Consider the following 27,272-nt stretch of genomic DNA (forward strand, 5'->3'; position numbering starts at 1 on the left):
CCTTTTTTTTTTTATTTCGTGTGAAATGTTCTTTTTAAAGGAAAAGAACAAAATTGTAATTATAATTATTAATATGAATTTGTAATAAATGTAATATATACGTAAGAACTTTTTTTTTTAAATATAATTATTATTTTATTAATGAATATATTAATTTGTAACTTCCTATACAACAACAAAAAACTCGTAAGCAGCACAGCTCCATCACTAAGATCATATTTCCTTTCATTATAGATGCTTCTTATTTAATGTTTCTTTGATGTAAAGACAAAGTATCCATTAATAGCAGGGCTCGAAAATATCCCATACTTATTATAAATATCAAAATATCGGATATTTTTTATATACATCCGATATACATCAAAATTTTGATATTAAAAAAAAACTAAAATGTTTTAAAGGTTTTATTTACTTAGGCGCTTTAAATCAGACAAATAAAACCAAAACATAAAATATTCTTCTAGATCAGGCAAAATCAATTAAAAATAATATTTTTATAAATAAAAATCAACTTTAAAACAAAAAACAATTTTATAAATTGTTATCAGTCAATGGTCATACCTACACTTAGGCAAGAAAACAATAAACATTACAAATAATAACTCTAGAGTATAATCAGTCTTTTAATTATCAAATCAGTCATCAGTCATTCGTAATAAACTGTTAATTATCAAAAAAAAAAAAAAAAAAATGTCGTTTCATAATTGTGCTTGGTTGGACTGCAAGGAAGATAAAGCTAGATAGATCATCTTCCGATTCTGAATCTTACTTAAACTTACTCTTTAGTAACGAATTTTTTCTGACACGACACGATTTGAGCTTAGTATTAGTAGGTTTTAACTCTACTCCAATGCCATCAAAATTTGGGAAGTAGAAATACGGTAACAAACGCCAAAAATTACTAAATAATATTAAATTTTTTTAAATCATTTTTGTATTGATATATATCATAAAAATTCACGTGATATATATCGGATATATATCATGATATATATCCTCGAACCCTGCTCGAAACCTAATAGAGCTAGGGTAATTTTGACCAAAAATTTGAAAAGTATGGCCCAAATTTAGTAGGATTACATACTTAGTTTATCAAAATTGGATAAAATTTGGATGTGATAGAGCAAAATTAAATTTTTTGAATTCTGATGACGTCATAAAGTTCAAAAATTCGATTTTTTTGATAACACAGGCAATTGTTATCCGATCTTCTTGGAATTTTTTTTGAAACCAACTAATTTTGGGTCATTCTTTTCAGCTGTGATGTCAGTTTTTCGCAAGCTATCACATATGTGCTTAATTCCGGAACAAGGCGTCCACATTCTTGAAATCTTATAGAGCTAGGGTAATTTTGATCATAAATTTGAAAAGTATGGCCCAAATTTAGTAGAATTACATACTTGGTTTATCAAAATTGGATAAAATTTGGATGTGATAGAGCAAAATTAAATTTTTTGGATTCTGATGACGTCATAAAGTTCAAAAATTCAATTTTTTTAATAACACAGGCAATTTTCATCCGATCTGATTGGAATTTTTTTTGAAACCAACTAATTTTGGGTCATTCTTTTCAGCTGTGATGTCAGTTTTTCGCTAGCTATCACAAATTTGCTTAATTCCATTACCAGACCTCCACAATCTTGAAACCTAATAGAGCTAGGGTAATTTTGACCAAAAATTTGAAAAGTATGGCCCAAATTTAGTAGGATTACATACTTAGTTTATCAAAATTGGATAAAATTTGGATGTGATAGAGCAAAATTATATTTTTTGAATTCTGATGACGTCATAAAGTTCAAAAATTCGATTTTTTTGATAACACAGGCAATTGTTATCCGATCTTCTTGGAATTTTTTTTGAAACCAACTAATTTTGGGTCATTCTTTTCAGCTGTGATGTCAGTTTTTCGCTAGCTATCACAAATTTGCTTAATTCCATTACCAGACCTCCACAATCTTGAAACCTAATAGAGCTAGGGTAATTTTGACCAAAAATTTGAAAAGTATGGCCCAAATTTAGTAGGATTACATACTTAGTTTATCAAAATTGGATAAAATTTGGATGTGATAGAGCAAAATTAAATTTTTTGAATTCTGATGACGTCATAAAGTTCAAAAATTCGATTTTTTTTGATAACACAGGCAATTGTTATCCAATCTTCTTGGAATTTTTTTTGAAACCAGCTAAATTTGGGTCATTCTTTTCAGCTGTGATGTCAGTTTTTCGCTAGCTATCACATATGTGCCTAATTCCATTTCCAGACCTCCACAATCTTGAAACCTAATAGAGGTAGGTTAATTTTAACCAAAAATTTGAAAAGTATGGCCCAAATTTAGTAGGATTACATACTTGGTTTATCAAAATTGGATAAAATTTAGATGTGATAGAGCAAAATTAAATTTTTTGGATTCTGATGACGTCATAAAGTTCAAAAATTCGATTTTTTTGATAACACAGGCAATTGTTATCCGATCTTCTTGGAATTTTTTTTGAAACCAGCTAATTTTTGGTCATTCTTTTCAGCTGTGATGTCAGTTTTTCGCTAGCTATCACATATGTGCCTAATTTCATTACCAGACCTCCACAATCTTGAAACCTAATAGAGGTAGGTTAATTTTGATGACAAATTTGAAAATTATGGTCTAAATTTAGTAGGATTACATACTTGGTTTATCAAAATTGGATAAAGTTTAGATGTGATAAAGCAAAATTAAATTTTTTGGATTCTGATGACGTCATAAAGTTCAAAAATTCGATTTTTTTGATAACACAGGCAATTGTTATCCGATCTTCTTGGAAATTTTTTTTGAAACCAGCTAATTTTGGGTCATTCTTTTCAGCTGTGATGTCAGTTTTTCGCTAGCTATCACATATGTGCCTAATTCCATTACCAGACCTCCACAATCTTGAAACCTAATAGAGCTAGGTTAATTTTGATGACAAATTTGAAAAGTATGGTCTAAATTTAGTAGAATTACATACTTGGTTTATCAAAATTGGATAAAATTTGGATGTGATAGAGCAAAATTAAATTTTTTGTTTTAAAACCCAACCCAACCCAACCCAACCCAACAGTTAAAAAATTTATAATTTTGGTATATAAATTCGATTTTTTTTGATAACACAAGCAATTGTTATCCGATCTTCTTGGAATTTTTTTTGAAACCAACTAATTTTGGGTCATTATTTACAGCTGTGATGTCAGTTTTTTGCTAGTTATCACATATGTGCCTAATTCCAGGACCAGACCTCCACAATCTTGAAACCTAATAGAGCTAGATTAATTTTGACCGTAAATTTGAAAATTATGGCCCAAATTTAGTAGGATTACAAACCTTGTTTATCAAAATTGAATAAAATTTGGATATGATGTCATAAAGTTCAAAAATTCAATTTTTTTAATAACACAGGCAATTTTTATCCGATCTCATTGGAATTTTTTTTGAAACCAACTAATTTTGGGTCATTCTTTTCAGCTGTGATGGGACCAGGTCTCCAAATTCTCGAAAGTTTAATAGTTTATTGCATTTTTGGGGGGAAGCCCAACTTTTTGGTTACGGTTAGAGTGATCAAAAATAAGTTTAAATTTGAAAAGGCGAAGAATTTATAAAATTACAAACGATAATTAACGTAGCCATATCTCGTCAATAATATTGAATCAAAAAACTGCAAAGAAACTTTTGGAATGTGGCAGTATATTCTCCTGTCTGTAGTCGTCTAGAACAAGAACGTTCTAAGAATTATAAAACACTCCCACTCGCTATAGTGCATAAGTCTATATATTTTCAAAGAAATGTGACTTAAACAAGGTTTATAATCATTAAAATTTACAGGAGTTTATTACTTCTCCATGAATTCTTAGTCGAAGGATTTTCTTGGCCGATTGAGCCTATAAATAAAAAGTGTATTGAAAATTTTCAGGTTAACTTCGACTAACGGTTATGTGAAACATTCTAGAAAAACAAAAAAATATTAAAATTTTAATATCTCGGCCAATTTTGAAGCTAGAAAGTCGGAAAAATGAAAATGTGCACAAATACAACAGCTAGAACTTTTATTTGAACTTTGTTTTTATTTAATGTATAGTTTTTTTACCCTTCCAGAAATGGGAGTTAGGTGCGCCCCTGAGAGGTCGACGTTCTTTTACGAAGTTTTTAAACCTAATAAAAAACTGTGAATAATTTCAAAGATGCATTAATTTTTTTTTTACCATTAGATTTTAGTTTATTTTGTTGTACTATAAATTATATGCATAAAATGAAATGATAAGCACGATGTAAGAAATTTTATTCAAGTTAACAAGATACCTACAAGAAGTCGAAAATACAGGGGAGAAATAAACTGACTTTGTAATTAATAAATATACAAATAATATGCAACTTAGAAAAAAGCAGTGGCGTAACATCCGTCTTTTATTAAATTTAAGAACTTGTATTTCGAAAACGAGGCTTGACTATACGAACTTGAACTCTCCTTATTTTTACGAGAACTACTGCCTAGTTTAACTTCGACAAACTATGAATTTCATTCAATTCTATTACACTTTGGTTTTCTTTGGAAAAGTTCATATAACAAAAGTTACGGAAGTGGACAGCAGTTCATTGATATCATTTACAAGTCGCAAACTCCTTTTAAAACACAAAAACCTTGAAAGAGATTCAATTTGTTTCCCCTGAGGGCCAGACTCTCATAGTTTTATTTGATGTTTGTTTTAGTAGAAAAAATAAACTCAAATTAGAAAAAAAGTATCACAAAAATTTAACGAATATAATAAATTAAATACAGAAATAATAATATTTACTCATATATTTCTTTAAATTACAATAATAGTTTTAATGATTATCGTTAGAAATCCTCATTCAATAATTGGACTCAGTCAACGCGTCAATTTTGACAGTGTAGCGCGTCAGATGTTATGTTCACGAAAACAAAAGAATACTGGTTGTCGACATAACGTTGCCGAGGTGAGACGACACAAATTTTAATTACAGCGTCACAGGGAATCTATGAACTCCTGGTGTGTTGAACGAACTCACTAACATTAAATGATTGTATACATAGCATTAGTTCAGTTTTGTTGTTGTTGTTATTGCTAGTAGATTGTTAATAACTTTCTGAAAGCAAGTTATTGTTTTCACTTCAAAAAAATCAAAATTTAAAATTTTATGATGTTATAACAACGCTTTTATAGCGTGTGTCTTATTTCTCTCTATTTTCCACTACTGGTTCCAACCAGAACTGTCTTATGTAGATGAAAATATATTCTATTGTTTTTTGCATGATCCGGATTAAACTTATAAGTCCCAATGCACACAAGTCGAAAAAATTTACAGTTTTCGTGATTTTGCATTGTGAAGCTAATTTTTGTTGACTTTAAAGATCATGATGGAAAACTTAGGGCAGCTTTCTTAACATGTTTAATGTTTATTTTCGATGCATGCGACATAGGTTTACTCATCTATACCTGGTCTCATACTCATTTGTATGCCTACATGCACGCATATATTAAAAAGGAATTCAATTTTCGATGAATAGGTTTTAAAAATTACCTAATTTTGCTTCTTTTACTAAAATATATACGTTATCCCTAATGAAAGTTCGTTTTTTAACGGCTCCTCTCGGATAGACTGCGTTTAAGCAAGTAACGCGTTGCAGGCCACCAAGAAGTTAAGCAATAAAAATGTGTGAAACAAATTCCACCTTTACATTAAGTACTTTTAATCAGGATCGAAGAACCGCAAACTGAATTTTCAGCACATTCGACCCTGACCTACTTTCCATATCAAAGCAGGATCCTTTTGAATTGAAGACTATTGTAACATCTAATGCAAAACCTCTTCTTTTGTACGTTCTTGTACGCAGCAATCTTGGCTAGTTCTATAGAAATAGATCAATTTTAACTGCAGTTTTTAATCGTAAAAGAAAGCTTATTGTGTCAACAATAAATGTTTTTGATACATGTCTATGTGCGGATAACTTGGTCAAATTTTTATCACACAATAGCTCCCAAAAATATAATTTATTCGATTTTTAAATTTGGAATGTAATTAAAGGCGAAAGAGGTTGATAGAATTATTTGCAACAAGCTCATTTTAAGATCTATCGTTACTCTACTTCCTTTTTAGATGTAATGGAATAGTTGAAAGTTGTAAGACAAAGGAATAAAAATGAATTAATAATGTTTGGATGTTAAAGTTGCATTTTTTACCCTTCAGCATCTCAAAATGAATGAACAAAGTGAAATTAAAAAGTTTAGCCTATTGAATTTTATTGCCTTCAACATGGTCTTATTTTTCAACTAGGCAAATGTTTTCATATGACGTGAACTAGGAGACAAACAAAACTTGGCCATTATTTCTTAAAAATTATTTTGAAGTATCTATATTATTCGCTACCCCAGTGTAGTTTTCGTTCTAGGATATATCCCGGAAACCTCCCATACATATTCAAGACATCAAATTTAAACATAGATTGTTACATATCTGATAATGTTTAAGCAATTTTCCCAAGCTTCTACTGTTGCATCCTCCGCACAGGATGTTAAGAATTAATTTAAGTAAGATAAATTTGATTCTTATTTCAGGTGAAAAAATAAACATAATAATTAATTTAATCGGAAAGTTATTGGTTTGAACTTAAAGGGTCTTAGCTACTACTTTTTTATATAATTTTACTCTATCAGAACCATCGCTGCAAGATGATTAGTATGAGGTCATATATAATATACTAGTAAGGACTGCTGCTAACTTCAAATAAATATTAGAAAAAAAGTGGTAAAATGGTACATTCGGTATAAAAGTCCGATTCAGTATTGGATTAATAATCAAAAATTGCAAATAAGATCAAGAGTTTCAAATTATGTTCACTTAAAAATCAATTTACAGATAACATAACCAGTGTCGAATTAATCCAGCGCGATGATGCTGCCTTAATAAAGAAACTTTTGTCGTTTATGGTTGCCCTGTACAAAAAACTCTGCGAATCTTTCGCCGCTGTTTTTTAGCCTTTTAATCTCCGTTAATCTATCACCTGTCTGTCTCTTTTACCAGCGATATCAATCAGCGACCTCAATCAAGTTTATTTTTATTTTCTATGAACGGATTCATGCATCATCATATGTAGCAACAAAATCTAGTAACCTCATCAAAATTTTTTTTCTCGCTGGATCCCCGCCGAAAGATACTTGAGATAGAATAACAATGCTTCGGATTATGAATTATTTTCTTTGAGAATATTCGAAAATTGGTTTTCGGGTTTACAGGTAATTTAAAGAAAAACAAGTGAAAACAAACAATTGACTGAGTTAATTGTTGAAATACCATGTATAGGTAGTGTTGATTACTCTTTCACATTACACATACATACATGTCACACATATACCACTAGTTCGATTTACATCTAGGCATATAAATATCGCGAATATGACAAAGTACATGCGTTAAGCAATGCCTCTAAGTAAGAGATATTATAGATGTTATATGAAATTGAAAAAAAGACTTGTATCGTGGCTTCGATGTCTTTTCAGCTATACAACAGTTCTTCTGTTGTGTGCCTGCATAGAGTGGGAGAGAACACATGTATATAATACTGCTCACTTAGATGCATTATATAAAAATTTCAGCTTGATATGTTTTTTCGTTTTTGAGTTATCGTGATGACAGACGGACAGACGACAGACAGACAGACCGAAAATGGACTAATTTAATGATTTTATGAACACCTATACCTAAATTTTGTTCATAGCATCAATATTTTTAAGCGTTACAAACTTGTGACAAAACTTAGAATACCTTGGTATATTTCATATACATAAACTTAAGTACATAAACAAAAAATCGAAAAAAATTTATGGTTTCTGATTTGAATGTAACTTAGTATATAAGGTAATTTTGACCCAAAAAATTCAAAAATCGTATTCATTTGATGATTGGAAGCATAATTTTTGAAATATCACCCATTATCCCATATTTTGGCTCGATATCTCCGAAACTAGTTGCCTAACCGTTATATTAATACGATTTTTGAATTTTTTGGGTCAAAATTACCTTATAAACAGAGTTTTATCAAAATCAGAGACAAAAAATTTTCTCGATTTTTTCGATTTTTTATAAAGGGGTACCCCTTAAAAAAATTCCAGAAAATCGAATACTTTTAATTTTGGAATAATTAATAATTTTGAATGTAATACGCAAAGTAGAGCTGCCTATTCGTTTAAAAATTTTAGTAATTTTTTTATTATTGAATAGTTTAAATATTTATGAATAAACAAGTGAAAACAAACAATTGACTGAGTTAATTGTTGAAATACCATGCATAGTCAGTGTTGATTTCTTTATCACATTACACATACAAACATGTGACACATACATAACTGATAATCAAGTATAGTACATATTATAAAATTTCCGCCTAATTGGCGCTCTCGCGGGTAAACAGTGATGTTTACGAAAAAATGTTTCAAACAAAAGTTGTTTAATTTTTGATAAGGAACATTTTTTATATTTAAACTTTTGTTTTATCTCTATCGGTTTACAAGATGGGTCCTACGGACCCAAGGCCCAATTGACCTATGATGCTCATCTACGAACTTGACCTCACTTTTTACGTCCTGAGTACGCTGTAAAAATTTCAGCTTGATATCTTTTCGTTTTTGAGTTATCGTGTCCACAGACGGACGGATGGACGGACGGACGGACAACCGGAAATGGACTTATTAGGTGATTTTTATGAACCTATTACAAATTTTTTTTCCTAGCATCATTATTTTTAAGCGTTACAAACTTGGAACTAAACTTAATATACTATGTATATTTCATATATACATGGTATAAAAAGAATGTAATAGTTTACATCAAATAATGATTTTTTATAACTTTCGTAATTTCAAAGAACATCTTGACTTTTTTTTTTTTTTATTGTAGAATTTTGTAAATCAACTATATATTATATTGCCTTATTAGTAGTCCAAATTTACATACATAGGTGTCACAAATGGCTGGACTACGTGCTCTGCCATCTTAAATTATTTCATTGAACTTAAAAAAATAATGCTGTACACGAGTTATAACATTTTTACCCAGGCTATATCAGTAAACCGATATATTCTCTGTTTTTACCATAATTTCAATCATGGTCTTTACTTGTTTTAGGATATTGATTCTCTAAAATTAAAGGATATATCCATTATTAAGGGTTTCAAATGCCTGCATATTTTTAACAATTTTTAATTCCAAACTTAAGATACATTTCCAATAATGATATATATTTCCGAACAATACTTATTATAAATGTAAAACAAAATCAGCAGTAAAATTAGTTGGACGACCCAAATAACTTCTAAAGGGGATCAATCGACGCGTAACTCTTAGGTGGTATCGAATATTTAAATTAAAACGTTGGGTGTTTAATAGTTTTCTCAAAAGAAATCGTTGTTTCGCTGTAAACTTGAATGAAAATTATCGCAAAAGCTGAATTGTATTTTAAAAGAATCTCAACATTTGAAACAAAAGCTGAATTGTATTTTAAAAGAATCTCAACATTTGAAACAAAACAGAAGAAAGCAGTAAATTAAATTTTTTTAATATTCTGTATAGAAAGTATTGAATGTCTGCTAGTGCTTGGTTTATTTTCAATAAATTAGAAGAGTTTAAAAAACCTAACATCAAATAGGTTTTTCAAAGAAAAAAACCAACACAATTTTGTCGGGCCTTCGGCAGCCATTCAGTTTTGGTTTTTAGTATTTTTTCTAGAACTTTTTTTGTTTTTCGGAATGTTTCACAATACCATTAGAGAGAGAGAGGCTACCTGCAATTTTCAACTCCCTATCTTTTATAGTTTTGGAGAAAATGACAAACAAAGTTTTGTCATAATTTGCGCCCTCACGGGTAAACAATTATGTTTACGAAAAAATGTTTCGAACATTTCATAGACACTTCATAGGTACTGGATGACAATCGAGGTCTGTCAAACGACAACTTGTTTCCGTTATTGGTAAGAGATAGAAGATTTTGCTTCTAAAAAAATTAAGGCTTATTTTCATGTCTGAAACATATTTTTGAAATATTCTTTATAAATTGAATGTTAAAAATCTGTGAATCATGAATCCTTCCTGATAAGATAAGGCTTTTGTGAGTGCTATTTTAAATGTCAGAGTGTATGTTTGACTTTCCTAAAATCAAAAATTGGGGCCAAATATGAAAATTTTAGTAGATTTTTATATTCAATTTCTGGCGAATCTCCCTTCTATTTGGAAAAATAGTTCAAACAAAATATCTAATTTAAAATGGTCGTCTCTCTGACCTGTAATCGAAATCGAATGACTTCGGATGTACACATTAAATGGTAGCTTAAAAAAAGGCCGCATTTTTCAACTAATTTTTCCGATAATTTCATTTTATTTACAGCTATTTCCATTTGGATTATAACTATAATGCAACATTTTAAATAAAACTGTGTGACTTTTGAAATTTTTTTTATTTCTTCATAATAACAAATTATTTTTACCTATAACATAATAATAAAAATTGTCTGAAGCGTTGGGTAAAAATAGTAGTTAAAATGACTTGAAATTTAATTATTATACAAAGTAATCTAAAGACTTATCAAAATAACAAATGCACAAATCGCTACAAAATAATATTATGTAATGAATTTGCAATGACAACAAAAATTATATATAAGTAAATTTATTAAAGAGTTGGAACATTAAGCAATAAATTTTGTCCACCAGGTAAATAAGCTACTTGTGGTGATCTAGATAATTGGTAAGCAATATCCTCGGCAGCTTCAATTCTTCTTAATTCAACTAAACCTTCACCAGCTTCACCAAATGATTTCGCTAATAAATCTGCAGCTGTAGCATCACCTTCAGCTGATAAAACAGTCGCTTTCTTCGTTTGTTCAGCTTTTTCAACCAAAAATCGTGCTTTCTCAGCTTCTTGTTGTGCAACTTGTTTTAATTCTACAGCTTGTGTGAATTCTTTACCGAATGTTAAATGTGTTATAGATATATCATCTAATATAACACCAAATTGAGATGCTCTTTCAGTTAAATCGTCGCTTACTTTTTGTGAGACTAAGTCTCGTTGTGTAATTAATTCACCAGCATCAAATTGGGCTACAACAGCCTTTAAAACTTCTGTTGTAATTGACGGTAAGACACGTTCTTCGTAATCAACACCAAGGACTGTGTAAATTTTAGGAAGCTGGTCGGGAAGCGGTCGGAATAATATACGTAACGTAATATTGACATTTTGTAAATCTGAAATACAAAAGAACAAATTTTATACTAAATAAAAGTCATAATCTATATACCAATTTTGTTATAAATATCTGGTCGGTATGTAGATTTGTATTCTTTTTCTATGTATATACTAACTGAACCGATGGCTTTGTTTCATCTACAATTTATTTGATTATAGCTTTTGATCAGAGATTATTAATATTTATTAATCTGCAGCTTTCAATTCATTAACAGCTATAATATACTTGGGCCCGTTTAGGTCAACCGCCAAATACATTATTTACTTCTATCCCTTCGTCAATTAGACGACCGTCCCCTTCACATGAGCATTCGATCTAAGAGCTCCCTGCGCTTGTAATTCTCATACAAATTAATCAATTTTTACAAACATTTTAGCAAATGTAATGATTGTCGAGTTCTATGAAATCAAAGTGCCACTGAACAAGAGAGAATGTAGATATGAGTGCACATACATATACATCATACAGACTCTCTTGCTCGGTGCCACTTTAGTTTGATAAAACTCTAATAAAAAAGCATTAGCAAACAGCAGTCTCTCATCCAAATATTGACTGTGGCAAATGTTGCTTAACATCAATGAATCGCCGTGAAGTTAATTTTTTCGATTTTTTACTGTTCTTTTGAATTTTTTTAAATATTAATTACGCAAAAAATTCAATGAAATATCGATATTTATCTGATAATATTTATAAAATATCGATACTTATCTGATAATATTTATAAAATATCGGTATTCCTATTTGGATACATCGAAAATTGATATTAAAATTATATTTTTCTAACACTATTTTAATCTTATTACGTCAAAAAAACCATAAACTGGAACTAATTATCCACCCTGAGCCGCCAGCGCAATTAATAACTTAAAGGATTCCTATGATAAACATCCGGCAAGGGCTATATCCGCAATTAAAGTATATTATGGTAACGCAAGGTAGTCATCGTTGAAAGCTTCGAACCGTTTATATTGGGATACTCTTGATCGTTATTTAATACCGGTATTCAGTCCGAAAAATAGGTCGGGACTCTGATTAAACTAACATTAATTATTAGGATTCCATTTTGCTTGATTTAAAAAATAAATATTACATAATTGTGTCTTACGTACCTTTACTTCCTGTAATTACTGGTATATTTCGTGGTCTAGACCGAATGTCAAATATAACTGGCCTTTGGACCCATGGAATATAAAAATGAGTACCTTCTCCGACAACTTGATTCTTAATACCAGCAAATCTATCGAATATAACTGCTCTATGGCCACCATCAACTAATTTTAAAGCAAAACATTTTAGTCAAATCAAAATTTTAACATTACGATTATGTTCTTACCATTGTATAATGCGGAATTTACTACACCTCCTACTAAGGCAACACCTAAGCCTAGTTGTCCCACTCGGCTAAAAAATTGTGCAGCCATCGCGAATTAACTATAATAAAATCCGAATATTAAATTAAATATTTACTTTTTGGATGTAATATTTTAAATTTTTTATCACATGATGAAATTTAGGTTATGAATTAAATTATGCATAAGTAGTAAAAATTTATAAAAATTACTAATAAATCTTACATGACTTAGGTATTAAAACTCTTTGAACACTTGAAAATTACTTGTGAATTAAATTTTAAGGCCAGTTAAGGCAAACAAAAATTAACCATAGACCGGTTACGGATCATAAATGCACTAAAGAAAAAAGAATATAGATCATGGTATAAACCTGACATGGTATGATCGTTCGATCTTAGACGAATTTTTAATTAGCTTGCGCAATCAACTAAATAATAAATTTTCACAATTATTTTATAGAACTTAATAAAATATTTTCTTAAACATAAATTATATCATATTTGAATAACATCAATAAATTTAAAAATTGTAGTTTGTTTTTTAATAAAAATATTCAAAATACAAACAACATGGTAGAATCTGGCCTACCTGCGCTAGAACATACCCTTATATTAATTTTACCAAAAGAGAAAGTAAAAAGTATGTATATTATTAGTAAATAATACAAACAAGGACAAATATATAGTGACTCGATAATAAAATAAAATAAATTGGCGTTCATTTCAAAATCTAAAGATATTTTCAATAATATTGGTTAAGTAACTGTCATTAAAAAAATCATATATTTCTTTAATTGTATATTATGCAGATAGTTAGAGTCCATTAGACGCGTCGTCATCAAAATTTTTTATGGGTATCCTAAAATCCATTAAGAACCAATACTTAAAGATGTAATTTCATGATGACGCTTGACCCTGGCTTTGAGCGTCAAATTAGGATTTCACCCATTCCACCATGAAGCTTATAAGAAGGAGAACGATCGCTATAGAAAATATTGTCCCCGAAATATGGATAAAATAACTGCGCTAATTTAAAATGATATATCAATTCTAACTCATAAACATCTAATTTCGCAGATACTACTTCTTGATGACAGCGCGGCTGGTGGCTGAAAAATGAACTATAAATTCTACAAATTTTCAGGGACAGGCGCGCTAATGCTTTAACACGTAGCGATCGTTTTCCTTCTTTATAACCTTCATGAGCAGACCCTTCGCGTTCTCTATGGTGTTATCTCAATGTTTTAGATTGTCAATCTGAAAAGAAAATGGCAAAGAATTTATTTGATGATTTGAATCATGAATTTTATATCAAAAAAGAAAAAGAAGAATTAAATACAGAACTTATCATTAAGGAGGAAGTATGTAATGAAAATGAAGACACAATGTTTTTAAATGAAGCAATTGTTAAAACAGAACATGATCCCATTAAAATGAAAATATTCGATGAAAATGAAAAATTATTTACTGATAATTATCAAAATATTAAACTGGAAAAACAATTAAATGCGGAACATATTATTAAAGATGAAATATTTGAAGAAAATGTTTTAGAAAATCAAACAATTCATAATAGAAGAAATCTTTATGCATGTAAAGCGTGTGATAAAACATTTACTCGGAAAAATAATTTAACTCGACATAAAAAAACTCATGTAGAAAAGCCTTTTCCATGCGAATTTTGTGATGAAATGTTTGCAACAAAACAAAAGTTAAAAGAACATAAACGAAATCACACAAGAGAATTAAAATCTTTTTCTTGCGAAATCTGTGATGAAAAATTTTATGATGAAAAGTATTTAATTGAACATAAACAAACTCATACAGGTGAAAAGTTTTATATGTGTGAAGTTTGTGATAAAACATTTAATCTTCAAAATTTAATTCAACATGAACAAACTCATTTTTGTGAAGAAAAACCATTTTCATGTGAAGTGTGTGATAAAAAATTTACTGACAAAAGGAATTTTAAGGAACATAAACAAACTCATTCTGGAAAACCTTTTTCGTGTTATATTTGTAATAAAACCTATGTTCATAAGTATACTTTAATTCAACATAAACGAATTCATACTAGTGAAAAACCTTTTTCATGTAAAGTTTGATATGAAAAATTTCATTTCAAAAATGATTTAATAGACCTTTTTCACATTTTTTTTCCTTTTTTTTTTAAATGGAAGTAAATGTCTTGATAAATGGGCTAATTTTTTCCCCCGATTTTTTTGAAGCCATTTGACCAAGAAAACAGACAATGAAAATTATTAAAATTCAAATTGGCGAAAACGATCCGGATGTTACACGAAGGTTGGTTTGACGTCATTTAAAGTTGATAATAGTGATATATTAATACAACTGTTGACACTGTTTTATTGTCATTGCTTGTCGGATTGACATCACAGATCACGTGTGCGGTGAAGCCAAAAAAATCGTTTTAAAATATTTCCAATATTGTGACTTTTTAACCTTTTCATACTATTATTATACCTCCTTTCACTCCTTCTATTGCCGAGAAACAAAATTTGCCAATTTCAGTTGTTCAATTGCTTATAGCTATAGAACGGATAAAAATACAGGGTCGATTTTTATCTCAAAATACGTATTTTTTCTTTTATAAGCAAAAGTCAATAGTTTTCCAAAAAATACCGTCTTTTTTCAAAATCTTTCAAACAAACTCGCCAAAAAAGATCGTACTGGGACAAATTTTTATGAAACTTTTGGGTTTTTGCTTTTGATAACATTAGGAACCCATTCCCCATTATCACAAAGTGTGTATTTCAAAAAAGCTAATCTCGTTTTTTAGGTACTGACCTTTAAATTATATGAAATGTATTCATAAAAATCAATAAATAAATAAATATAAATATTATGTAATGTGTCCTTTTTTCTTAGTTTAGGGTAATAGGATCCATGAGACAAATGACCAGTTTTGCTCGCTTACAAACAGCATTATTTTTTAGACATAGAACACGCCATACAAATTTCAGCAACGAAAAAATTAACTAATTAAAATTTATTATGTTTTTGTTTTACAACACTTTTCGCACAATTCAAATATGGTATTACATTTTATAAGGCTTAAATATAGATTTATGCACTGTAAAATGTAGGTAATTACTATTTTTCTTGTAAAATTGAAAATTAATGAGTTATTCAATAAACAAAAATTCACCCACACTTTACGGGTCTAAATCGAAAAATTTCAATCCTAAGGAAAAATTGATAAGGATTATAATTGTAGGAAATTTAATTTCAAACAACTTTGGTAATAGCCATTTTTCATGTAAAATTGAAAATAAACGAGTTATTCGCAACAAGATTGGAATCCGGAAAACCGAAAAGTTGACTGCCAGTGAGAAAATTGTTGCATGGAATTTTTGCGGATCAAATTATAATTTGATAATCTTTATGGAAATACTAGGTACAAAAAAATTTTAATATTTTAAAATTTTACTGACAGCTAACGTAATAAATTATTAATCAATTAAGTTTATAAGAAGTTCTAAAAATAGAATCGTCATTGAGCTAATCTGCAGTTGCATGTTCTTGGCAGACAAAATTCTTATTTTTAATTAAAAATACTTCCATTAATTTGGGTATCGTTTCGGAAGATTTGGGAATATAATTTTTTATTTGGGAACAATTAGTATTTCTGTTATTTAGTATAACATGTTATTTTTATGTTATTTTTAAAAGAAAACTGTTTGGGAATTACGTTAAATACGGTTTCAGAGTTTGGGAATGTATATATAATTAATTACATCTATTTTTTAGTTGTTTTAGTATAGATTATGTTAATTAAACGTACGCCTGAACTCATGAACATGTATATGACGTGAAATTCCTATGCCGAGCTATAAGCGCCCGTGGGTCATTTACGCCTCCTGTCTGTGTGGGGTCTAGTCCTCGGCTGTTGCGTATTTTGTACTGCGCATCAGGCAGCTATGTGTCAAGTGCGATTTTAGGGTTCCGTACCCATAACAACTAACAAAATAGGCAATGATCTTCAAAATCAGTTCGGTTTGGAAACTTCGGAGAAGGCTCTAAGGAAAAGATAATTTAATGGAGAGTGTTCCTAGATATATTTCAAGTGAGTTTAGGGTTCCGTATTCGAAAAATTTGTCGGGGATTTTGTATATTTTACTTGTTATTTAAATTATTGAAAAGGAATAAATAGTGCTACCTAAAGCTATCCAATTCTTACTAATTCCATCAAAGAAATTGGGCAATGAACTGTTTGCAACTTTTTTGACAATGTAAACAAAAAAATTAAAAGACTATTTAACTTTGACAAATAATTTGCATTAACTGGGTTTTTACTTTTTTCTAATTATAGATATGGAAATAAAACATACACAAGAATTACAGTTAATTTGTCGTACATGTTCACTTGAAAAAAAATTTAATGAATTGCAATCTATATTTAAAGAAAATTTGAATATAATTATAATGGAAATTGCTACTGTAAAAGTAAGTTTAATTTAAATACCAAAATCAAATAAAAACACTTATTATTCTTTTTATAAATAAATTGATGTATTTTAGATATTACAAAATGATGGCTTGCCGTTTAATATATGCTTAAAATGTATTGTACAAGTTAATTCGGCTTATTCATTCAAACGTCTATGTGAAAAATCTGAAAACCATTTTCGAGAGTTACAGGCTGTTAAAAAACAGTCAAATTTAAGTAATGACAACGAAAGAGACATTTCTGATTATTTGGATAATTACATACCAGCGCCAGAAGATTTAAATAAAAAAGTATTGTGTACAATTCTAAATGATAAATTTTTTCAAGTTTGGTGTAATAGTTTTTTTACTTGAAAAATTTATGAATAATTAGGGCATAATTTACATGATGCAAAGAAAGCAGAAACATAATAAATTTTATTATTACTTTTAGGGAATATTCATGAAATTTAAATATGGTTCAAATATTTTCTTCCGTAACTTTAATGACTGGACATTTCAACTAAACCATTATTTTAGTAATTAATATCTTTTTAATTACTTAAAATTAATTAATAAAAGTACAAATTCAGTGAAGGCATTTAAAAATTTCTAAAACGGAAATTTAAATTTTTATACGGACGTGACATCATAGTACGGGCTTGTCAAATTTGTTGACATACTGTATAATATTAATTACTTACATTTTATATGGTATTTCATTAAATTATACTATTCTACAGCTTCAATTCATATTTTTAAAGTGTAAATTATACATTGAACTGTCAAAAATTGACAGATCACTTACTTATACGTCATCAACAGAGAACGCCAAAAAACTGCGTTTAAATATCTCAAAATTATAATGTATTTTAAATATTTTTTTACACTTATATACAGCATCTTTAAGCAGTATTTATATTTTTTACTTTGTTATAACGGTGTAAACAATGAATTAATAATATAAAAACAATTCATGAATATTCCCTATTGCAAAAATTAGTATAGGTACAATTTCAGCAGACTAAATACATAGATGCATAATTTTATTATTGCTGCTTTTGGACGAACTGAGAGCTCCGTTTGTTTACGGAGTGATCTCCGAGCTTACGACACCCTTTCATGTTAAATTGTTAAATAAATAATAGATAGTCAATTTGTGGGTTTATGAGTACTCCCGATTGCTCAGTTTCACCAAACTATTCAAATAAAAATACTATTCGACAGTCCGACAATCTTGTTAAGAGATACTTTAGCAAAATAAAAACTAACGTCAGTAGTTTTTAAATATTTTCATGGTGCGCATTATAAAAATAGCAGATAATTTATCAACAATAAATAGCAGACGATTCGGTTTAAAATATTTTCAAATGTTTGAACTAAAAAATTAAAGAAAAATAATTATTTTACGTAAAGTCAAGTGGTCAACAGTGGCACGTTTTTTTTCGAGGCTTATAATTCTAATTTGGAAGGTATATATTTAATAATCTTTATTGGCTTTATTCTTCTTTCGAATAAAAGAAGGGGGTTTACTGTAGCGTGGGCACTGTGGTCCACCTCTAATAGCAAACAATAGCGCATAGTGCGACGCAATAATAAATAAATCAATAGAAAAAATCCGAAACTTTCTGGTTAGGTTAAATGCAGCCGCTGTGACAACATGATAGGCTTTTTAAAAACTTAGATATTTCGTGTCGCTTTCTAATACTTGTCAATTAATTTTTCTCATCTTTCTTACACTAATATTACTCAGTAAATTCTATTTCACTGTGTACCTGCTTAATTTAAGCCAAACTCAGCGATGTAGACATTTTAAACTAAACCGAAAAACATGAATAATTAACTTACATTCATTCTAAAGTATTAAATAGAAAAAATAATCATATCTTGAAACTGTTCGTAGTCAACCCGTTGAATTTTCGTAAAAATGTTTCAATAAAAGTTGTTGGTATTTTGATTAAAAACATTGTTGCAATTTGAAGGTTTGCTATGTCTAACGTGTTAGATTTGGAACAAATCGTCAAATAATTTTCATTCGATAAGCAGATGGGCGAAGTTCGACCCTAATTCGAATCTTAAACTATAAGAGACGATATAAGGTCGAGCTTCACCCATCTGATAACCAGATGAGACATAAATTTTTACCACACTACTGGTTACCATTAATGATGACGCTTTAATAAATCTATAAAACATCAACATTACTTAGGGTCTAAACCTTTTTTTTTTTTTTTATTTACAGGATAACGAATTTATACTCGATGTTGGAAACGAAAAAAGTGATATTAAAGAAAGTGTGACTGAACATGAGGTTAAAATTAATAAACGAATGTATGCCTGTAATGAATGTCCAAAAAAATTTAATAGAATATTAGGTTTAAAAATACATTCAGCAAAACACAAGCAAATACGAAAATGTGCAATCTGTAAAAAAGATTTTAAAAGTAATAATTCTATTTATTAATGGCTGCGTTTAGCTGAATTGATCGCTCAGTATTGTTCAGTTATTAGCGGCTTCTCATGTATTTTAAAGAAAAAAAAAAATTATCAATCTATGGAGTGTCGATGGTAAGTGAGCGATCAGTTCGGCTGTTTTGCAAGAAATAATTTTCTTTAAGTCTTGACTAAGAACTTTTGTTTGAATCATTTTTTCGTAAATGTCGCTGTCTAGTAAGGTCGCAAGTAAGGGCAAAACTTTATTTTTTTTTTTGTAAGTCTATTGTTTCAAATTATCTTTAAAATCCATCTGATGATTTCAAACGGGTAAATTTTCGAATTTTTGAGGTGGTGTTTTTTTGTTTATGTAATGGGTATTTCAATAATTAACTCTATCAACTGTTTATTTTCAATTGTTTCAATTGTGTTGGCAGTCAAATTAAACCACTGACATTATAGTTATCTATACCTGTAATGAAAGGCCCGTGGTTCGAATTCAAACAAGATGTCAGGCAAACTTAAACAAAAAATGTTTTAAACAAAAACTTTGTGAAAATGTTATTAACATGAGAAAATGTAAACACTTTGTTAACATAGTTATTTTTTTAGATATCAAAATACTACGGGAACATATGAAAAATATTCATCCTGACTATAGACCACATGTGTGTAAAATTTGTAAAAAACAATTTAGTCTATCGCCGAGTTTAGTGAAACATATGCGAACGCATGGTGGTGAACGAAAACATGTGTGTACAAAGTGCGGTAAAAGTTTTTTCGAACCATGTCATTTAACTATACACATGAGAACACACACCGGTGAAAAACCAATTGTTTGTTCAGTTTGTGGCAAACGATTTGCTGATTCACATGGCTTAGTTGCTCATATGAAAACACATACATGTGAGAAAAATTATAAATGTAAAATATGCAACAAAGGATTTGGTCATTCGTTTGTATTGCGTGCTCATTTACGGACACATACTGGTGAAAGGCCATATATATGTTCAATTTGTGGAGCTGCTTTTACAACGTCATCGTACTTAACAATTCATATGAGATCACATACGAAAGAAAAGCCTTACAAGTGTTCAGCATGCCCAAAAGTATGTATAACTCTACTTTCAGGTCCCGTGTAACGGTTAAATAGTATATGTTTTTATTGTTGCAAAATTAACCATTTTCGAAGCCCCTTTTCAACCGTTTGGACGGTTGAGACGGAATCATAAACTCGCATTTGAAATATATCTAAGAACACTTTCAAGTGAGCCTCTAGCCGATCCTAAGCAGTTACCTACTCTGCTTAATGGTTAATCTGGTCCTGCTTTTATTTTTTACTTATTTAAATCGAAAAAAAAAGCCAGAATTCGAAAATTCAGAAATTTTGAGTAAAATACAGATTTTAATTCCTATATCAAAATTCTTATCATAACATTTTCATTAGTAACATTTCGATTGTAGGCTTTCACAAGCAAAAGTGCCTTAACTGCACATATTATGACACACACTGGCGAAAAAAAATTTCAATGTAATATATGTGGTAAACGTACAGCACGTGCTGCGGATCTAAACACTCATATGCGTTCACATACTGGAGAAAAGCCATATGCATGCAATCAATGTTCAAAACGCTACCATACATCAAGTAATTTAGCCGCGCATAAAAGAAGTCATTCGGGTATTCGAGACCATATTTGTAATGATTGCGGCAAAGCGTTTAAAGATCCTAGAACACTTCAAAGTCATGTTAGAATTCATACAGGTATGATAGAAATTTTAACATATTTTTGGAACTTGTATAAAATGTTTTATTTGGTTTTTAGGCGAAAGACCTTTTGAATGTCAAGTATGTGGAAATCGTTATATCCAGTCTAGTCAATTAACAACACATAAAAAAACACATATTGTTTCAAATTCAGCTATTTTATATAAATTGGATTCAAAATAATTAAATTTAATTAATGAAATTGTAAATGAACAGTCCAGTTAAAATTGGATTTGAAAATGAATATTTTTGATAACGTAACTAGTCGTAGTGGAGGTGAATCTAGCCTATGTATTGAGCTAATTTTTACAATTTGAATAAGAGTTTAGTCAAATTCATTTGGTTTCTTAAGTTCTGCACTTATTATTACCATTATTTGGTAATTAACTGTAAACTGTGAAAAGTTAGCAATAAATTTATATACCGTAAGAGTTCACTATTTATCCAGAAAGTAAATTCCATTAAAACTATGTAGTATAAGAGTACCATAACAAAAAAAAGACACCCCATAGAACACCTCAAAATTATAAAATGAAAATTGCTGAAAAACATGTCAAAATTGTGTTCGCCCCCCAAACTAGTAAAAAATTTGTTATTGTTATTTTTTATAAATATATATCTATGGTTTTTAAAGTCGACACTAGTGACCTCTCGAAAAATATTGGTGGACCAGTTCAAAGCGAGTAGGATAGATAAGAAGCAGAGCCCATAAGAGCTAATGTAAAGTCGTAGTATGCGAGTTTCCGCACCTCGAATTTTACATGCATTTATTTACAAAGAGTATCTCTTAAGTACCGCACGCTTTTATTGCATCAGGTAGAAAGTAAAATTCTAAGACGAGTAGTCCTCTTCCCTTTTTTAATCCGATGAAAGGATAATTAGCTATTAATTAAAATAGGCATTCAATCAGAAGCGTTGTAATTAAAAATTAAAATCTCTCGACTCTGACTAAGACTGATTAATTAATGATTTTTGATAGATTAAAAATAAATTATTAAATAGAGCATAATTTTATTTGTTCTTGTATATTTATTTATTTTATTTTTTGCCCCAAGTGTAAACAATCTTTTTTAGGTAAGATTCCAAATACTAAGTTTTTCATGTCAATAAATTTTAATTTTATCAATTATTATAATTATCAAAACAGAATAATTTTATTAACTGTTAAATTTGTTGTAGAGCCTTGAAAAAGACCAACAAAAAAAAAAATAGAAACGTTGCAAATAAAAATTAAAAACCAAATATAGGTACTATATTTGTGGCCTGCATTCCCAAGAAATCCAAAAAATTACCTATAATTGAATTTTCGCATTTCTATATGAGACTGCGCCGAGTTTTAAAAATTTAATAAATCAAGCCGCTTTTAAAATATCTTTTCTCAAATTAAAAGGTTTTGTTATTTTTAAATGCCTTAATTTGTATCATATATTACGATATGGATATGTTTTCGAATAGTTAGGTCAAAAATCGTATGAAACGATGGTTATACCTAGTTCGTGTTTTCTTTTCCAAAATAATTTTCTTAAAAATACATTTAAGATTTTTTCTTATGCAATTTTATTATTTAAATTTGTTTATTTGAACTTTAAATCAATTTTGCTAAATTGAAATAAAATTATAAACTTATAATAATAATAATACTTCGTTCTATTGGGACTATAATGTATTAAAAATAGGACAACATAACTCGACGTGAGCTTTGTAATATAATTACGAAATATGGAAAACAAAAATGAAAATAATAATCAAATGCAATTAGTATGCCGAACATGCTCAACAGAAAAAGAAACAAGTGAATTAAAATCTATTTTTGCAAATGATACGAATTCTATTATAATGGCAATAGCTTCTGTAAAAGTAATTGACAAAAGCCTTTAAGGGGTTTCGAGACGTAGTTATTAGTTAAATATATTATTATGGCATGAAAAAAATTTTCTGTAAAATATATTCAGTTGGGTCTCAAATCTTCTTGATTAAACAAAAAATTAATAAAAGTATATTTTAGATTCTTAAAAATGATGGCCTTCCAAATAATATATGTAACGAATGTTTGATCCAAGCCGATTTAGCTTACAAGTTTAAGCAACTTTGCGAAAGCAGTGAACTTGAATTACGAAAGTCATATAAATTGGTCAATGATAATCTAGCATTAGATTCAAACATTCAAGAATATAAAAATAGTCAACAACAAAATTTCGAATTGAATTCTAATCGAAAATTAAAGGTAATGATTGAATGCTATTACATGTAATATGAGTAGAAAGAATTAATAATCTTATTAATATCTTAAAAAGAATTTATAATGTTATTGCATGCTATTACATGTAATATGGGTAGGTTATATAATAAACACATACATAAGCAAACTTATAATAGTATCTTTCTGATACACATTGCTTAATGTATATGTACTCTCTCATACTCATGTAGCATGGAAAACAATTTATCATACATGCTGTATACGATTTCCCATAATAATATTTTGTTCAGAAATTAATTTATTGAACTATTATATAATTTCAGACAGCTAGTGTTAAAATAGAAGACGAAATTAAATATGACAATGAGAATTATACTGATTTTACAACAATTAAAACAGATTCTGTTGTAACTTGTGAATTATCAACTAATACAAAAGGAAAAACAAACGATACCTCTGAAAATTTAAAATGCAGTAGTACGTCGATTGAAAGTTCTAAACAAACAGAAGCAAAAGCCACGAAAAGAAATTTATTATTTGCCTGCGAGAAATGTCCCAAAAAGTTTAATCGTATCTTAAGTTTAAATATTCATTTATCAAAGCATAAAAGTAATCATAAATGTAACGTTTGTAATAAAGATTTTAAAAGTAAGTGAAAAGTAATCTTTATAAATATTTTTGTAATGTAATGTATACAATTTGATAAATCATTTCACATGCTACATCCATGAGTATGAGAGAGTACATATACATTAAGCAATGTGTATAAAAAAGATACTGTTTGCTTGTATATGTGCAGCTATGACTGACTAATGCATTTGGTCTTTATGATTTTATGTGACTCGAAAAGAAGAAGATGAATGAGGCTATTCGTAAGCCAAATACCCTAAAATATGTAGCACCAAAAAATAAACAAACATTGCAGTAGGATTTCATTTTTAATTTATTCCTTTAAAAATTTAAACTTACAGCCATCTAGTTATTTTTTATGATGTCACATATTCTAGAACACTTGGACTGTCTAGATAGATCTAGCTATATAATTCAATTAGTACGCCAAACTTGTACTTTAAAAATATAAAGTCAAAGTATTAAGTTTTTGCTCCATCCCGTAGAAATCTTTTTATATTTCTAAGGCATGAAATGAAAATTGAGAAGATGAGATTGTGTGCAAGTGATTCTGTTCATGATCAAAAAGGAGGGGCCACAATTTAATATTCTTTTTCTAAATAATAGCCAACAATATTTTATGATTAATTAGTAGTTTATTATTTTAATAAGATTCGTAAGAATTTTACATTGTTAATATAATACCTCTGTGCTTACTCCGTTCTGCACACAAAGAATAAGTACAAGGAAGTTTTTATATAAAAATTGATTATCTTATCAAAAAACGCGGTAAAATTGTGTAAATTCTGCAATACATGGCAGCACTTTCATGTATCTACAGCTCTGGTCTACACATGGGTTCTATATTTCCACAAGTTGTATATAATTTTTCCACGATTATATAATTGTTTTTAAGAACATGTTCAATCAATTCAGAGGTATCCATGTAAAGAAATTATGTACGTTCATATTATTCGCTTTTTATTTAAACTTTGAAGTTGATTTGGGTAAAAAATAAAATATTCTTTAATAAAAATACAAATTACTTTTCAGATTTGAAATTACTAAATCAACATATACGATCGATTCACCCGGAACACAAGCCATATTGTTGTACAATATGTAAAAAAGAATTTTCATTATCTACGAGCTTAACAAATCATATTCGAATTCATGTTGGTGACCGTAAACATGTATGTACAACATGTGGTAAAGGATTCTTTGGACGGCATCCATTAAAAGTACATATCCGTACGCATACTGGTGAAAAACCGTTATGCTGCAAATTATGTGATAAACGATTTGCTGATCCACACAGTCTTGTAGCTCACAATAAAACACATACATGTGAAAAGAATTATGAATGTAATGTGTGCAACAAGCGATTTGCACATTCATTTGTATTGCGTGCTCATTTACGGATACATACTGGCGAACGTCCGTATATATGTTCAACATGTGGTTAGTTTAATGTGTTAGTCTTGAATATGAAAAGTTATTAATTTGAAATTTGATTTTTTTTCTTGTTCTAAGAACGATTGCTTTTTGAAATACCATCTGGCATTCGAAAATTTGAGAATTAATATCGATTACGGCAATTAAACTGCTAAAAAGTTTAAAATACAAGCCAAAAAACTTAAACCCGACTGCAAAAAATCTGAAAACAAACATAAAAGATTATAAAGAAGGAGTATATTTTTACAGCGTCCGATTCCAACTATTTTTAATACATATTGTTACTTAAAAATTAGTATGCTGAACTACATTAAAATGTTTTGTTAAACTTTTGTATAACCGGTTTTAATTTTTTAAACTTTAAAACAAGTTTATATAGTCGCGTTTGAAATATTTGGATTGTACTCTTTAAGACCTCAACTTCAACTCCAGCAGTTTGAGTTTGATAAATTCCAGCAATAGTATATACATTTTATTTTTGTCAGCAATCATGTTAAAGCGTTGCAAGGCAGAAACATGCACAAATAGTTCTTATAGCACTTATGGGCATGCTCGTATCTATCTTTTCGAGCCCAGAGTTAGAAATACGAAGAGAGCCATATCCACCCTGATGGAAATATTTTTAAATTCGATTGAGAGAGAAAAGCCCTTCCCACCTTGCACCGTTTTATTATGGTATTAGACAATAATCAATTCTGCAAAACTTTTTGATGCTATGCGGAATGTACTATAAAATTGCGTATTAAAAAATAATATTTCTCCAGGTGGAACATTTACAACATCTTCAAATTTAACAATACATATGCGTTCACACACAAAAGAAAAACCATACAAATGTTTAACATGCTCCAAATCATTTTCGAATAAAAGTCATTTGAATACACACACTATGACACATACTGGTGAAAAGAAATTTCAATGTAATGTTTGTGGTAAACGAACTGCACGTCCTGCTGATCTTACAACACACATGCGTTCACATACTGGTGAAAAACCATATGCATGTAATTTGTGTGATAAGAGTTATCGGTCATCCAGCAATCTAGCTGCACATAAACGAACTCATTCTGGTATTCGAAATCATGTGTGTAATGATTGTGGTAAAGCGTTTAAAGATTCTGGAACACTTCAAAGTCATATTCGTATTCATACAGGTAATTAATATGGTTATTTTTAATATATGTCTTCCAAAAGTATTCAGAAAAAATATACCTAAGATTTAATTAAAGCTCGGAAGCCATGAACCGGTTTTAATTGCTCATTTCACTACACCTGATATTATCTAGTATACTTCCTATGAAGTTGTTGTCCAAGATATTATAACAAACACTTTTTGTAGTTACATATGATAGCACATTTAAATACAAAAAAAAAAATCAGCCGAAACAAATATGGTTTCTTTTTTTTCCTCATGGCGCTGACATTTTAAAAGCGTTAAAATACCGAACTTTTGCATATTCAGATCATAGATTAATAAAATCATAGATTCATATAAAGACTCCACCGCTTTTTAAAGATTTGAGTCTCCATCTATAACTATAGGTAACATTGTGATGTGAGTTACAGGAACCTGGTTTAGTTCTAATACTTTTTTTACTTTATTTTCTTGTTTCTAGGTGAAAGGCCTTATGTTTGTCAAATATGTGGTAATCGTTATATTCAATCAGGTCAATTAGCTACGCATAGGAAAACTCATATGGTTTCTACAAATAATGAATTATCCAAATTAAATACTAAATAAAATT

The 27,272-nt window shown here is 29.2% G+C and overlaps 2 protein-coding genes across 2 annotated transcripts; one reads left to right on the top strand and one right to left on the bottom strand.

Moving 5' to 3' along the window:
* Positions 1-10,669: 10,669 nt before the first annotated feature.
* Positions 10,670-12,993, bottom strand: LOC123290756 (protein l(2)37Cc). Its single transcript, XM_044871053.1, has 4 exons — positions 12,837-12,993; positions 12,596-12,693; positions 12,372-12,533; positions 10,670-11,260 (listed from the first exon to the last, which is right to left on the bottom strand). Exons 2-4 carry the CDS (start codon positions 12,681-12,683, stop codon positions 10,689-10,691), a joined length of 822 nt encoding a protein of 273 aa, XP_044726988.1. The 5' UTR covers positions 12,684-12,693; positions 12,837-12,993; the 3' UTR covers positions 10,670-10,688.
* A 4,035-nt stretch (positions 12,994-17,028) lies between these two features.
* On the top strand, positions 17,029-27,268 carry LOC123292670 (zinc finger protein 91-like). The gene is made up of 13 exons (XM_044873386.1): positions 17,029-17,080; positions 17,156-17,374; positions 19,305-19,506; positions 20,108-20,604; positions 20,960-21,260; positions 21,322-21,425; positions 21,485-21,539; positions 23,023-23,120; positions 23,269-23,487; positions 23,787-24,111; positions 25,126-25,533; positions 26,292-26,681; positions 27,144-27,268. Exons 1-13 carry the CDS (start codon positions 17,060-17,062, stop codon positions 27,266-27,268), a joined length of 2,964 nt encoding a protein of 987 aa, XP_044729321.1. The 5' UTR covers positions 17,029-17,059.
* Positions 27,269-27,272: the final 4 nt, after the last annotated feature.

This window comes from Chrysoperla carnea, chromosome 1, assembly GCF_905475395.1.
Source record: "Chrysoperla carnea chromosome 1, inChrCarn1.1, whole genome shotgun sequence".
NCBI lineage: Eukaryota > Metazoa > Arthropoda > Insecta > Neuroptera > Chrysopidae > Chrysoperla > Chrysoperla carnea.